The sequence below is a fragment of the Notothenia rossii genome (genome assembly GCF_949606895.1).
Source record: "Notothenia rossii genome assembly, chromosome: 4".
Classification (NCBI taxonomy): Eukaryota; Metazoa; Chordata; class Actinopteri; order Perciformes; family Nototheniidae; genus Notothenia; species Notothenia rossii.
The window spans coordinates 87,986,927-88,001,788 of NC_136902.1; the positions used below are offsets into that span (position 1 = coordinate 87,986,927).

General features: G+C 39.9%; 1 protein-coding gene across 4 annotated transcripts in view; it reads left to right on the forward strand.

The window, feature by feature from the left end:
* The window catches only part of agfg1a (ArfGAP with FG repeats 1a), a 33,512-nt gene that overhangs the window by 5,061 nt on the left and 13,589 nt on the right, over window positions 1-14,862 (forward strand). For all 4 annotated transcript variants that reach the window (XM_079677889.1, XM_079677890.1, XM_079677891.1 and 1 more), the window contains exons 2-5: window positions 7,058-7,151; window positions 11,421-11,536; window positions 12,901-13,069; window positions 14,064-14,232. In XM_079677889.1, the coding sequence (XP_079534015.1) occupies window positions 7,058-7,151; window positions 11,421-11,536; window positions 12,901-13,069; window positions 14,064-14,232 (548 nt within the window). The remainder of the gene's footprint in view (window positions 1-7,057; window positions 7,152-11,420; window positions 11,537-12,900; window positions 13,070-14,063; window positions 14,233-14,862) is intronic.

Consider the following 14,862-nt stretch of genomic DNA (forward strand, 5'->3'; position numbering starts at 1 on the left):
TAAGAGCATAAAAGGTTAGAATAACAAATACATATACTAAAGGACAGTCAGTCAAATGTGCAGTGTCTGAAGGACTGTTGGTGGCGGTTTATTTTTGCATTAATGCGGATTTGATGGTGACCCATGTAACCAAAAAATTGGCATACTGTGTTAAAAGTTTCTCTCCCACACCTGAACAGGAGCATAATATGTCCTCTTTAAAGGTCCCCTATTATACTGTCTTTCATCAAATCAATAAATGTCTCAGATACATACAAAACATGTCTCTGAAGTGTTTGGCTCCAACACCAAACAGATCATTGCAGCATTACCCATAATCCCCTCTGTTTCCAAAGTGCTGATTCTCTGTCTGTTACTTTAGAGGAAAATAAGGAGCCCCTCCCCACGCCCCTCTGAGAGACATTTGGTTATAAAGAACACAATGGTGCTCTAGGGGGAGATTCAGTTGATAAGGGGGCGGGGGGGGGGGGGGTTACCTTGGTTGCAGATTGGCTAATGGTTACACAAGCCGAAAAATCGTTATGACATCACAAAGTGGCCAAAATCTGATCAGCTCATTTTCAGACAGGTTTTTATAGAAATGGATCAGGACAAAAAGAGAGAATCTTTGTTCCTGAAACTTTCAGAGTCTCTTTCCACAGAGGGGACACATGTTGATGTAGAAGAGACATGAAGGAGAGGGGACACATGTTGATGTAGAAGAGACATGAAGAAGAGGGGACACATGTTGATGTAGAAGAGACATGGAGAAGAGGGGACACATGTTGATGTAGAAGAGACATGAAGAAGAGGGGACACATGTTGATGTAGAAGAGACATGAAGAAGAGGGGACACATGTTGATGTAGAAGAGACATGAAGAAGAGGGGACACATGTTGATGTAGAAGAGACATGGAGAAGAGGGGACACATGTTGATGTAGAAGAGACATGAAGAAGAGGGGACACATGTTGATGTAGAAGAGACATGAAGAAGAGGGGACACATGTTGATGTAGAAGAGACATGGAGAAGAGGGGACACATGTTGATGTAGAAGAGACATGAAGAAGAGGGGACACATGTTGATGTAGAAGAGACATGAAGAAGAGGGGACACATGTTGATGTAGAAGAGACATGGAGAAGAGGGGACACATGTTGATGTAGAAGAGACATGAAGAAGAGGATTTTGCACAATAGATGACCTTAAGTTGTGGAAGATGGTGTAAAACAAGTCTTTGTGTAGATACAGTAGTTAAAGCAGCAACGTGAAGGATGATGCATAGTCTCTCATCTCTTGCCAGTTTCTCTCACCCTGGAGCTGTTACATTATGCAAATGACTCTGTGGTCTAAAATACAGTAGCGATGAGGCCATAATTATTTTACCGTGCAATATGTGAGGCTATTTTCTGATAGACACTTTGCTCCCGAGTAGACATGATCTGAAAATAGATGAACTTGGCAACAAGGTCTGAGCAGAGGTTCAATTCAATCGTTACAGACATCGTTGATTTCTACTTTTAAATCCAGGCTGAAGACTTTTCTTTTTGCCGCTGCATTTAATGGAACTATTCATGTCTTTACGCTGCGCTATAACTCTTATTCTTGTATTTTAAAGTGGACCTATCATGCTACATTTAAAAAATATATTGTAGGGCCATACCTATACAAAACATGTCTGTGAAGTTTTTTGCTTAAAATACCAAACAGATCACCCATTGTAGCCATGCCTCATTCTGCTCATACCCCTCTTTTTAGCCCTGTTGCAAACAAATGTAACGTCTGCTACTAGCCACGCCCCTTTTTGTGTCACGCCGCTTTCCCCTGCTATAGAGATTTCTACCGGGAGATCTCAGCTAAACGCTGCGGTGATTAAATGCCATGTTATGCTCCTAACCACTTCAAGCTTTATTTCTGAAACAGTATGGAGCTCAAACCTTTCTCTCTCGCAGGGTTTACCACAAGGACATTACGTTTCACATATTCTTTCCAGTAGCCTACAGCGTTAGCTCCATGGCTAGCTCTGAGTGTTAGCATGCTTGCTAATGTAAACACACGGCATATTACTCCAAAAACATGCCGCGCATTGTTTCTGATACAGCACATAGCCTGACATGTTCTTTCTTAAGTGTTTACCGCTAGAACAGTACCATTATATGTATTATATACAGGGGTGCACATAAGTGTTACGCATACGCGGCAACAATCTGAAATGCGTACCGTCACTTGTGTCACAAAGTGCATTTGCGTACCGACATAGCTTTTCAAGAAGGGGGTTAGATCACCGGACGACAGAGTCGGTTCCCTTGTGCACAGACAGGGCTGCTGTGAACGTTGGTCTGTACAGCAGCACTGCGCTAAAACAGCTGATCACAACGTTCACCCCCCCCACCCCCCGTTGACATTCGCGATACAGAGGGCCCCGTGTACATTTGCGATACAGAGGGCTTCATGGGAACTTTGAGGGGAGCCAGAAGTTGGAGTACCAAACACTGACTCCAGGTACTCATCTGAGTACCTCACTGAGAAAGTTGTGTGCACCCCTGATTTTATATAGATATATATATACTTTACTCTAAGCCTCCAGCCTACATCCTGCTGAATACACAGACACACAGCTGCGACTGTATACAGAGACGATAGGTTGGGACGTGTCAAGTGAGCCGGAGACGATAGGTTGGGACGTGTCACGTGTGCCGGATGTCGCCAATTAAGTACTTTTTGTGACTTTTTAAATGCCATTTCCTTAATGTCTTTCATTTTTGTGAAGCACTTTGAATTGCCTTGTGTTGAAAGGTGCAATATAAATACACTTGCCTGGCCTTGTACAGCGTTGCGATGTTAGTCACCATTATAAACATTCTTTATTTTATCTAATTAATAATCACTGTTGATATTTACATCTCGCTAAGTCTTCCATCACGGAAACTGTCGCAATTAAATGGCTTTTTTTGGCAGCCGAGACGGGGAGTGTGTGGGACTGTTGGACCGTGACATAGTGTCTCTGACAGTTTTATTGTACACGTTATCCGCTGGATAAGAGACGGCCCTGATACTAAGATGAGTCCCTTTTTGCAACGTCTGCTTGTAGATAAGACTTTTAAAAGTTGAGAGATTTTTAAATGAAACAAGGTTCACAGAAATGATGTAGTAAACTCATCTCGGCTGGTTTTTATTTGTTTTCTATGCAGGATTACCAAAAAAAAAAACTATTCAATTTTAAAGTGGTCCCAAAAATATACGGCGGATACCCAAAAAGTCCTTTATCGACACTGCAATGCAACATTTCCGTTGTTTGAGTGCACTCCTAGTTCTATATCATTGCCACTGTTAATTAAAAAACATTATATTATCATCAAATCAATCCTTTATAGGAAAACTGGGTAGAGATGCTGTCATCAAATCTAGACCTTGGGGGTATGGAGGTTTCTCCTTGCATCTGACCTATATTCACCTTCATGGCACTACACTAGACGATCACCTCGTGCTGAAACACACATTTTAACTCAAATACTCAGATACTCTGTCTTTAGATATCTTCAGATACGTTTAATTCTATATGACTTTTTGCGTTTGATACATCTTGCTTCTACGACATTGAAAACTTAAAATGGACCTATCATGCTATAATTGAAAAATATATTGTAGGGCCATGCCTATACAAAACATGTCTGTGAAGTGTTTTGCTTAAAATACCAAACAGTTCACCCATTGTAGCCATGCCTCATAGTGCTCATACCCCTGTTTTGCAGCCCTGTTAGAGAAAGGCGGATTTTGGGTCCTTAGCTTGAAAAAAAAAAAAAAGTGGAGGCGGAGCTAATGCCTGATGCTTTTTCTATTGCTGGTTTATCACAAGGTGAGTTCCATTATTTTATTTCCTGCTTTTTAAACACAAGTGCTCTACAGCAGGGGTTCAGGAGGTGTTACTGCCGGGCTGCAAAATAGCTGAGTTTATCGTAATATTTGCATAATTATAATAATTTTCGCACCTATACCAGTCATATTATTTCATCAAGTAGCCTAGTTAAACTTTCACCAGAAAACAGTTGAAAATGGCTTTTATGATGTTCCGAAGGACTCGGCGGGTCAGGCTAAGGCCTCAGCCTCTCGTGCGCACGAAGCTCGGACTTCATTTTAAGGACATGTCGGCCAGGGGTGTAGAGCTATTTGTTGAAGCACCGGATTGGCAAAACAGGAGAGTCTGTAAACCAGTCTGCCTTGATCTATGAATTCATGTCCGGGACTCTCACAGTATCTGCTGCCCACAGCTGTTTCATGGAAAGAAAACCTCCTTCACTTCATGAAATGGCTGCAGCATCAGGAGGCAGCGGGACATGTAACTCCGCCTCTGAGAAGTGCAGCACCAGCCGAGAGCTGTGCCTTTTTACGCACCGCCTTCACTGTGTTTACCTTCTTCAGGACAGCTTAAGAGTGACTGCAGGCTGCTACGTGTTAACCACACACACACACACACACACACACACACACACACACACACACAGCTCGACACAAACTAAACTGCCCGATTATTACTCGTTTTATGAAGGAGATGTTCGGTCACCAAGGCGCATGATGTGTGTGTGCACCGGAACGAACGACACTATCATAATATCTTCTGAAAACAAATGCCAGTGTCTCACACACACACACACACACACACACACACACACACACACACACACACACACACACACACACACACACACACACACACACACACACACACACACACACACACACACACACACACACCCTGGCGATCGGACATCTCCTTCATAATGCGCCTTCTCCTCGTTTTCCCAGCATTCACTGGATTATCCGTAAATCATACAAACAAAACCAAAACGTTGATCTATCGGTTTTCCCATTTTGGTTTAAAAACGGAATAACGTTGGTTTTCTGTTTTTCCGAAAAACACCGGTTCTTTTTTTTATTTTTTTAACGTTATTAATATGTTTTGGATGCATATTGTTCTAGTATTTGTTCCGGCTGTTACATACAATTAGTCTCTGTTGCTACCTGCTGGTGAGTAAATATTAAAATCAGTTAAAATTGACAACCAGACCGCGATATTATTTTTATGTATCTGGCGGTCCTTGGCACAATAAACGTTGGGAACCCCTGTTCTACAGTACAGGTTAGCTCTGAGTGTTAGCGAGGCTTGCTAATGTAAACATTAATTCCAAAACACGTCGGGCATTGTTTCTGATAGCAACATTTGACGTCATATCTGCAGCAAATCTGTATCCGCTCGTTGTACCTCTGTTTTTAAAAGATAAGGGCCTTATCTGAACCATTTTGAGATCTGACTGGAAGATGTTTTTTTTGGTCTGATATTAAAGTCAGAACTCAGAGAACATTTCTGAATTCTGGGGAAAACGTTCTGACTCTTTTTTCCTCAGGATTCTAAGTATTTGTATATCGTAAGAAAGCGTCACATTGAAGTGTTTTCCATTATGTCTATGTAGTCCTTGCGGCATAACAAGTTAATTAGGTCTTCCCCTTAGAAATAGCCATACGTTCCCATTGATCTACTACATTATTAGAAAGGGACATATGGAACGCTTTCCTATAAAAGCACGGATGCTCGTATACACCTGTTTTCTGTCCTGTATTTTTCAATGTGAATTGACGCATCAATGGTTTGTAACACTCTGTGTACCAGTCAGCTGTTTGCTGGATGTGTAAAGAATGAGTAGAGATGAGAACATGTGCTGTAGGGCTAACACAGCGGTGAATAATTTAGCATCTCTTCTCGTATTTCACTGCCTTTAGGATCGGACTCCTTTGATGTGTATTACATTGTGTTTGTAATCGTGACACTGTGGATCCCGTTTCCTAGAAAAGTAGTTCTCAAAGTGGGTGACACGGTTCTCTGGGCTGCCTTGAGGATAGGCCAAAGGTGCCGTAAGATTTCACCTCATAAAAAGGGAACGGCAAATTGAAGTTCAGCCTATTAGGAAAGCTGTTTAAAACGTAGCTGATGACACTCACAGTTGGTGGTTGTCCTTGAAATACAACACGCTCTCCGGCTCAGGAGTTTTTCAGGAGCTCAGCAACAAAAAGTGATCGTGAGTAGTGAAGTGAATTTAACCATTTCTTAAATTATTTCTTTATTACTCCGCCACCACACAACCTTGGAGGGTTCAAGCTAGGCAAGCACAAAAGAAAATAATTAAATCTAGGAAAGAGCACTTAGCAATAACTCACCCTACAATAACTCAGACAAATCTAAACATAAAGCATCCGTTATTACACGGGGGGTCATTTTTGGGTGGGCTTGCTTTTATGTGAAACGTCTAAATCTTTAGTTTTGTACATGTTGGCCTTAACATGGTATAGTAGCATAGGTATACATATTGTTGTATACTTATACTGTATATAGGAGTACAAAGTGCACAGTTTTACTTTAAATCTTTAATTTAATTGTATATTTTATGAACATTTTAATTTGCCTTCCTATTTTAATACAATTATTAATTTGTGTGCATCCAAAAAGTAGAAAATGTCACCAAACATATATACATGGTAACACTAGGTGAACAGTTGGTCTTCAACTGCTTACATTTATATACATACTTTTCAATTAGATTTGATTGGACATTTTACTTTCATTTTCCATGTCTAAATAAATATCTTAAAAATAATAATAAATATACAATTTATTTGATTAAGTTATTTTTTGCGCACATTCTTATTTATTTATATATATTTGTATTATTTCATTCTTAAATGGAGAGAATGTCACAAAACCCACTTTCCTTCAGGATATAGAAAGTAGGCTTTTTATTATTCTGACAAGACTGTATAATATATATATATATAAAATATGGACAAAGTCTCAAAGTGTCAAAGCCTAATAATGTGTGACTGTAAGCTTTACGAGGGGTGTGTTTTATCAAAGGTTCCAGTTGTCATGAATTGAATAATTCACGTCAGAATCTTTCCATACGATGTTTTCCAACCAGGCAGCTTGTTGCCTTTTAAACATCCTAACCCTAAGAGGTGGGATCTGCATTGTGACTACAGTATGATGTCTTTAAATTAAATTAACCCTTTTTCAATTTTCTCCACCTACAGACGAGGACTGAATCCACCCCACAGAGTCAAGTCCATCTCCATGACAACTTTTACACAACAGGAAATCGAGTACTTACAGAAACACGGCAATGAGGTAAAGCGTGATGGTGACTGAACTGCCTGTTAAAGTTGTTATGATTGAGGTCAGCTCTCCTGCTGCTTTTGAGGGTATGCAAATCATCACAATCATGCTAGTGTCTTGTCTATCTAATAGGGATGTAACGATATATATCGAATATCGTGATAAATAGATCTCTCAATACCATCGTATTTATATAAAAAAATAAAAAGTTTAATTTAATTTTTTTTATTTTTTAAAAACCTTTATTTAACCAAACGGTCCCATTTGAGATCATTGATCTCTTTATCAAGGGAGACCTGTCCAACATGGTTACAACGTGAACATAAAACAACAGATAACACAAAAGGACATGGTATTTACAGGACTACATGTACATACCTAGAGACATTGACAAGTGTTTATGTTTATATCTCGCCCTGTCAATAAGCCTCACCTTCTTGGCAAAAACTGTATTGTTTTTGAAGTGGTGGAGAGACAATGCTCAGTTTTACCCACTGCCCAAAGCATATCTCTGTCCCAGCAACATCAGTACCAAGCAAGAGAGTTTTTCCCACAGCAGGGGGTATTGTAAACACCCAAACATCCCAGCTTCTACCTGGAAATGTGGACATGCTCATATTCCTAAAAGATAACCTTGATGATGCTGAGTGAGTGAGTTAGAGTCGAGTTACTTGAAAAACTAAAGTGAAACTTGATTTATTTTATTGCAGGGTCTGATTATTATATTGTTGACACTTTAAAATACTACTATCCTACTAAAATACTGTACAAATCAGATTTATTATTTAATAAAGAAATAAAAAATAAAAAATCTTATCGTGATATTATCGTACCGTGAGTTTTTGGTATCGTTACACCCCTACTATCTAAAGCTGTTTAATCAATGTTTTATAAAGTAACCTTTAGTCTAGTTTCCACAGCGAGTTGTGATAAAACCCTGCAGCTCTAATTCAGACATTTAGTTTTCTGGGTTTGATTTAAAAGCTGCTTGGTTGAGCTTCACAGTCCTCATCAGCCTTGTGTTCGCCAGCATCAGACACCGGTTTCAGTTCATGTTCATTGTATACTACTAGGGCTGCATGATACTGGAAAAAACTGATATTGCAATATTTCCCCCCCCTGCGATATATATAATACAGGAATTAAAGAAAAGACAGTTTTGTTTTTTTTGTCCGCAAACCATCCTTTCTTGAACTTTAATGCTATAAAATTGTTTAGTTTTTTTACGATATTTAACCGGATTAAGGATTTTAGTCACGGACGTCTGGGTCTTAAGAGCTAGCTCAGTTAGCAACGACGAACTGAGAAACACATGCCACTACTTTATTCAGTGTTTTTACCTTTTAATCACCGGGTCCGTTTGCTTTAGAGATTTGATTGTGATTTGCTGTGCATGCAGAGCTTGCATGTCACTCACTCAAGTACCCCTGACATGAGAGCCGCGCGAGTTTTCCTTTTGTAGCAAGCAGCAAAATAATTGTAACATGACGTGTTTGAGTTAATTTGCCTACTTAGTATCGCACGTCGCAATAATTAGATATATGTGAATATCACGCATGCACATATCGCGATTATCGTCACGACACGATATATCGTGCATCCCTATATACTACCTGTCCAACTCAAACAAGAATACAAATAATAATAATACCGACTGAAATACATAATTTTTTATATAGCGCTTTTCCCAGTGCTCAAAGACGGTTTAAAAGGAATCAGAAAAGAACCACAAAAATAAAAGTCCTAATCCAAGTGAAAGAAGAAATGGGATGACGATTTAGAGATTGAAAGAAAAGTAGAATTGAAGTAAAGAAAGTTATCAACAAGCTGGGGAAGAAAGCCAAACAAGACCCAGATACTTTCTCTTGGATTACAGAAGGTCTGGAGAACTGGATGGTCGGTGAATTTCGTTTTTCACACTTTCATCAGACCGAGAAACTCACAAGGATTATTAGTTGCTCTGTGTCTGTTGGATTAAAAGTAGTCCATTGCTTGCTCACATATTTCAGTTTTTAATTTCCCCCTTGCTATTAAAAGGGGCATTGAATTCCAATGACCTACTTGAGTTAATTACCCAAACATTAAATGCATAAAATGAATTCATACTTAGTAGAGTAGCAAACACAAATGTGTTCTCCACAGAGAAGCCCCAGTGCATTCTCATTCACGGGTCACTTCTGGTAAATGGGGTATAAAATTAGAGCGACGCCACCTGGGGAGAACAAACTATTAAAAGCTGCGGCAGAGGCATGGCAGGAGACTCAAGGTTGGAGCTGATGCATACGTCCTTTATGTTGGCTATATAAATATTACCGCCCTCAAGTCGCCTTTTGCCTCCTCAGGGCGCGCTTGACACATGGCTTTTGTATTTTTCCGCATTTGCACATTTTACTAATTAAAAAATCTAAGCTGGCCTGTTCAGCAAATCCAGCTAAAGAAATAACAGCAGCAGCAGAAGCTTATATACAACATCAGAGTCACACTTCCTTGTAGCACCATAGCTTCATTTACAATGCAGCAGCCTATACCGAAGGCACACACGCATGAAGCTTATAAATCTGTCTTTAGGGGATTAGGCAAATACTTTAGGAATGCTTTCAAAAACCCAAAGGCCAGAGAAAGGTTAGACTTGGATAGATTTTGCATATCAGAGCTGTGTCGAGCCTGTGTTTCCAAAAATGAGGCCAAGAAGTTTGTTCGTGCCGGTACTACATAAACACTCCTGAAACAAACTGTAATGGACCACCTTATCTGATTTGCACAGTCAAATTTGGAAATATAAATGAATGCTCTTCTCAAATCAACCTGCGCTAACGGTGGAGTCAGCGATTCTAATCAAATGCAGCCGTTGTCAAGTTCAGTAAGATATTTCTTCATGGACTGTTGCCCGTCTGTAAAACATGTGTTGTCCATACTTAGCCCTGGCTCTAAAAGAGAAACGAGCAGAGCCACATAACACTATTCCAAAAGTCTAGCGAAAAGGAAGGTTATTAAAAAGTATTAAAGGGCATTTTCCAAGGTATTACATTTTGTAGCTTGTTTTCAATAAGTACCATAATTTTCGGAATATAAGCCGCGCCTTTTTCCCTATTTTTCGACGCTGCGGCTTATATAACGGTGCGGCTAATCTATGGATTTTTACAGCTAACGGCCAACACCTTTAACTCTATGGGCTCTATGGCCGGTCCGCGGACCCCCACCTTTAAGCGGCGGGTTCCAGCAGGAAAAGCTGGAGGCCGGAAAAGAGTGAGACAGGTAGCGCGCAAAAGTAAAAGTGGAACCGAGAGTGGTATGCCACTGCTGCGGCTTATATTCAGGTGCGCCTTATAGTCCGAAAATTACGGTATATAAATTGTCCAGAGAGGTTGTATTCTACAGTCTGCCTGAATGTAATCATTGCGTAGGTGTGTAGTGTGATTCTGTGTAGTTTATTTATGGCATCCCGTTGGATTTGACGTCATCTGAACAGGACATCGCGCGCTCACTGCTTGATAGCGCGCGAAGGTCCGTTTACGCCGGTTGCTAAGCAACATCGTTATGGGGAAATGCAAGTCTACGTCCAAATGGTTGGAAGATAAGGAGGACGGACAATCAATACTGTATATAGTCAATGTGAGGTGAAGTGTGTCGCCAAGGTAACCGGTTAGAACTCCAAGTGGCGATGAGGTTTTAAAATGTATGGAAAGGGTCTTAAAAAAGGTCTTAAAAGGGATTTCCTTTGGATTCCTGCAGATACCCTGGGTAAACATTACTATGCAACATTATGGGAGGTAATTTCTTTAAATTGAGCAAAACATCTTGGAAAAATGGTGGTTTTCAAAGTTCACTGTGACCTCACAAAACACATTTTTTGTCATAATTAAAGAATTCCTATCTTATTTATGACAACTCATACAAATGTCTACGAGGACGGACATGGATATGTTGAGCTGCGGCGGGATTTCTAGTCTAGTTCAAATTAAACTTAACATCTTTTGGGTATCGGACTGAAAAAAAAGCCACATTTTAAAAACACCATTTGTTTTTATGTTGAAAAACTTTGCTGGACATTTTATCGAACACACGACTCATAGGTTAGTCTAGTAGTCAGCAGAACTAATCATTAATGGAAATATATGTTAACTGCAGCCTTGGTCTATGGATGATTACCTGGATCATCTCTGTTTACCCGTAGCATATCTTTTAAATTCCTTCTCTCACTAACGATTTAATGCTTAAATATGAATGTTGACACATTTATTTCTCCGTCTCATCTCTTCTGCTACCCTGTGTGTTTTCCAGGTTTGTAAACGGATCTGGCTGAGCCTCTATGATGACAGAACCACCTCAGTACCAGACTTCAGAGAACCGCAGAAGGTCAAGGAGTTTCTTCAAGAGAAATACGAGAAAAAGAGATGGTAAGTGAGTTTGACAATCTGGCAGTGTGAGATATGAACGATTCTCTGGCACTTTAGCTCTTCTTTGTCTCACAGGCAGCTCGTAGCATTTAGCCTCCAGCTATCCACCAGATAGCCCAATGTAGGTCACTACAGTCAAGATGCTTCATATGTAAGATCTTGTTGTTCAGTGTTATGATTGTGCTTCAACATTTAAGAAGTTTAGTACAGTTGTGACTGTGAATGGCCTAAAGGGAGTCAAAGTGCCTGTTAAATGCAAATGAGGGATTACTCATCAAATTAAATATTTCCTAAGTGACTGTTGGTTTCAGCAATTAGACTGTTCCAATATACATAAGATTATTACCCCCATTGGTTAAGGCAGTTCTGCTTCTGTGGGCTCTGACTGTTCATTCTCTGACGTTAGAGTAAAGAGCAGGGCATGTCTCAACGTGACACCATTTGGCTTTTTTTGACTTTTCACAGAGACCGTTCCCCTGAAACACCGACCTGTCTGCTAGCTGTAAATCACATTTCCAACCAAATGAGCCTTTCCTGTTTTCACACTTGGATTTGCAAAATGCTTAACAAGACTGTACACAGCCTTATTTTTGGAAACCCTCGATCATGTCACATCTTGTTATTCCGTCAGGCATTAGCCAGCTTCCTGTAGTGTAGTCAAGCTTGGTGAGTAACGGATGACATGCAACGGGAATACATAATCAGTATGCAAAACTAGTTGCATACATAACAATTGTTTAAATCGGATTACTGTTACACGTCTACAAATTGGCGATTACTAGCAGGTGTTAAAAAAGCAAACACATATCCTTTGTGTAAAAGGATCAGATGATATCTCTTCTCTGTGAGCTGTACTGTTCTGTAGGATAATACTTTTTAGTGTGAATCTACGCCTACTGCCTGAATCTGCTTCATGGTTTTCACTTTCTTTGGTTCCTTTGTTCTGTTTTTAATTCAGTAGGCGAGCCTATATGTTCATAAAATAGTGTTTGAGCTTAACTGTGTATTAAACTAACACTGAATATTTTCTCTCAGATCAGATTTCACTTCTGCTTTTTAAAACTGTAGTATGTGCTCATGTGTTTCATTGTTGGCCGCTGCTTCATGACACATGTGTGGTCCTAAAGATGTTGGTTTCCTCTTTTCTAAGGTCACATTGTTCTGTGGTTTTACATCAGAATATTAAGTCAAATAAATCTTGATGATATTGCATTTGATACTGACAAAATCCAAAAGTTACACAAAGTAATCAGGTTACATTTATTTTATATTTAAATACTCAGATGACTGATTACATGTTTTTACAGCTAACTAGTAACTGTGACAGAATGCATTTTTAAAGTATCCCTCCCACCCTTTCCCAGGCACGTTCCTCCAGAGCAGGCGAAGCCCGCGGCCCCCGTCCACGCTTCCATCTCCGGCTCCTCCAACAACAGCAGCACCAGCAGCACCCCCGAGGTCAGACCCCTCAAATCCCTGCTGGGGGAGTCTGCCCCCTCCCTGCACCTCAACAAGAACACCCCCCCTAACCAGGTGAGATTCATGTGGGCGTACATACGATATTACTTTAATGCTCAGATCAAGACTGAAATTTGACTTGGATCACAGCAGCTCCATGTGTAACATCAACATAGACAAATATCACGACACAATACATAACAAACAACAACAAACATTTAACATAACAACACAATCACTGAGAGACAACATGCTCAAAGGGCCTTTAGCGTGCATTTGATCTGGGATGCAGCTCTGTATTTACTGTGAGGATTGACTGGAGCACAAAGGATGCTTCAGTCTGACTTTAGTGAATCGCGGGACCCTGTATCTCCGATTAGATGGATTTGTTACTGCTGTCAGAAACCCATGAAGGGCTGGTAACATTTGATAAATGTACTTAAAACAACTTGAGTATTTAAATGTACTTAAAACAACTTGAGTATTTAAATGTACTTAAAACAACTTAAGTATTTAAATGTACTTAAAACAACTTGAGTATTTAAATGTACTTAAAACAACTTGAGTATTTAAATGTACTTAAAACAACTTGAGTATTTAAATGTACTTAAAACAACTTGAGTATTTAAATGTACTTAAAACAACTTGAGTATTTACATGTACTTAAAACAACTTGAGTATTTAAATGTACTTAAAACAACTTGAGTATTTGAATTCCTTAAAGGGTTGTATTGTTACCAATGTCTTAGTCTACCCACTGACACTGATTTCATCTTTCCTTGCTATTTATATGAATACTTAGACATTCAAAACATAGTGACAGACACACTTGTAATTATGAATTTTAATATTCAAAGTTTATTTTTGTATTTTTATTTGTATGCATGCTTCTTAGTAACATTAAGCTGTCTTTGGCTCTTCTCTGCTGTAACAATGTGCATTTCCCCTCTGTAGGACTAATAAAGGTATTCTGATTCTTCTTTAGTCGAGTGAAGGTTGTTCAATTACAACTTTATTCACACTGACAAACATAAACATATTTTCTAACTCCATGTCTTGTCTGCCCCAGTCTCCAGTGGTGAGCCGTGGACAGAGCCAGCAGCAGCAGCAGCCGTTCCACGACAAGAGGTTCGACCTCCTCAGTGAACTGGGGGGAGACATCTTCGCTGCCCCGCCCAACATGAACGCCGGAGCCAGCTCCAGTTTTGCTAACTTTGCACATTTCAACAGCCACACAAGTAAGGAACAGACCACTGCCTGACTGTTTGACTCGCATACATCTGTAACAGGGTGCTGGAGTTGAGCAATAATTTAGGGTTGGGTGTGCCTTTTTTAAATGTGGAAGTTGTGTCTGTCACATTAGGCCCCATTGTGCTTTTTGGCACTTTTCCTTTCCTGTGGTTTTTGTGCATGAAAAGGAACGGGAGCTTTCTAAACGGTTGACCAATCACAACAGAGCCGGACAGCTAACCAATCAGAACAGACTGGGCTCTGGTTTCAGACATTTCAAATGCTTAAGGGGATTAAATAGACACTGATCCATCGCCTCTTATCGTCTCTGGCAGATGTTTGAGATGCAGAAACTGGAACATTTCACAATCACTAACTACATTATCGAATGGACAGGCACATCTCCATGGTAACTAATGCCTGTACCTAGAGATATTGGTGTTTGCTTCTGTTGGAGGATAATGTCCTCTCATCCCAATAAAAGAGCCATACAGACTCATCCGTAATGCTGCGACAAAAGTGGATCTCCACAAAGCAAACACAACCGTACATCTGTGTTGAGTGCTACACACACACATTTAGAGTTATAGGGTCTGCAGAGTGAATCAAATGAGAGGTGGTGAACATCCAAACATCTT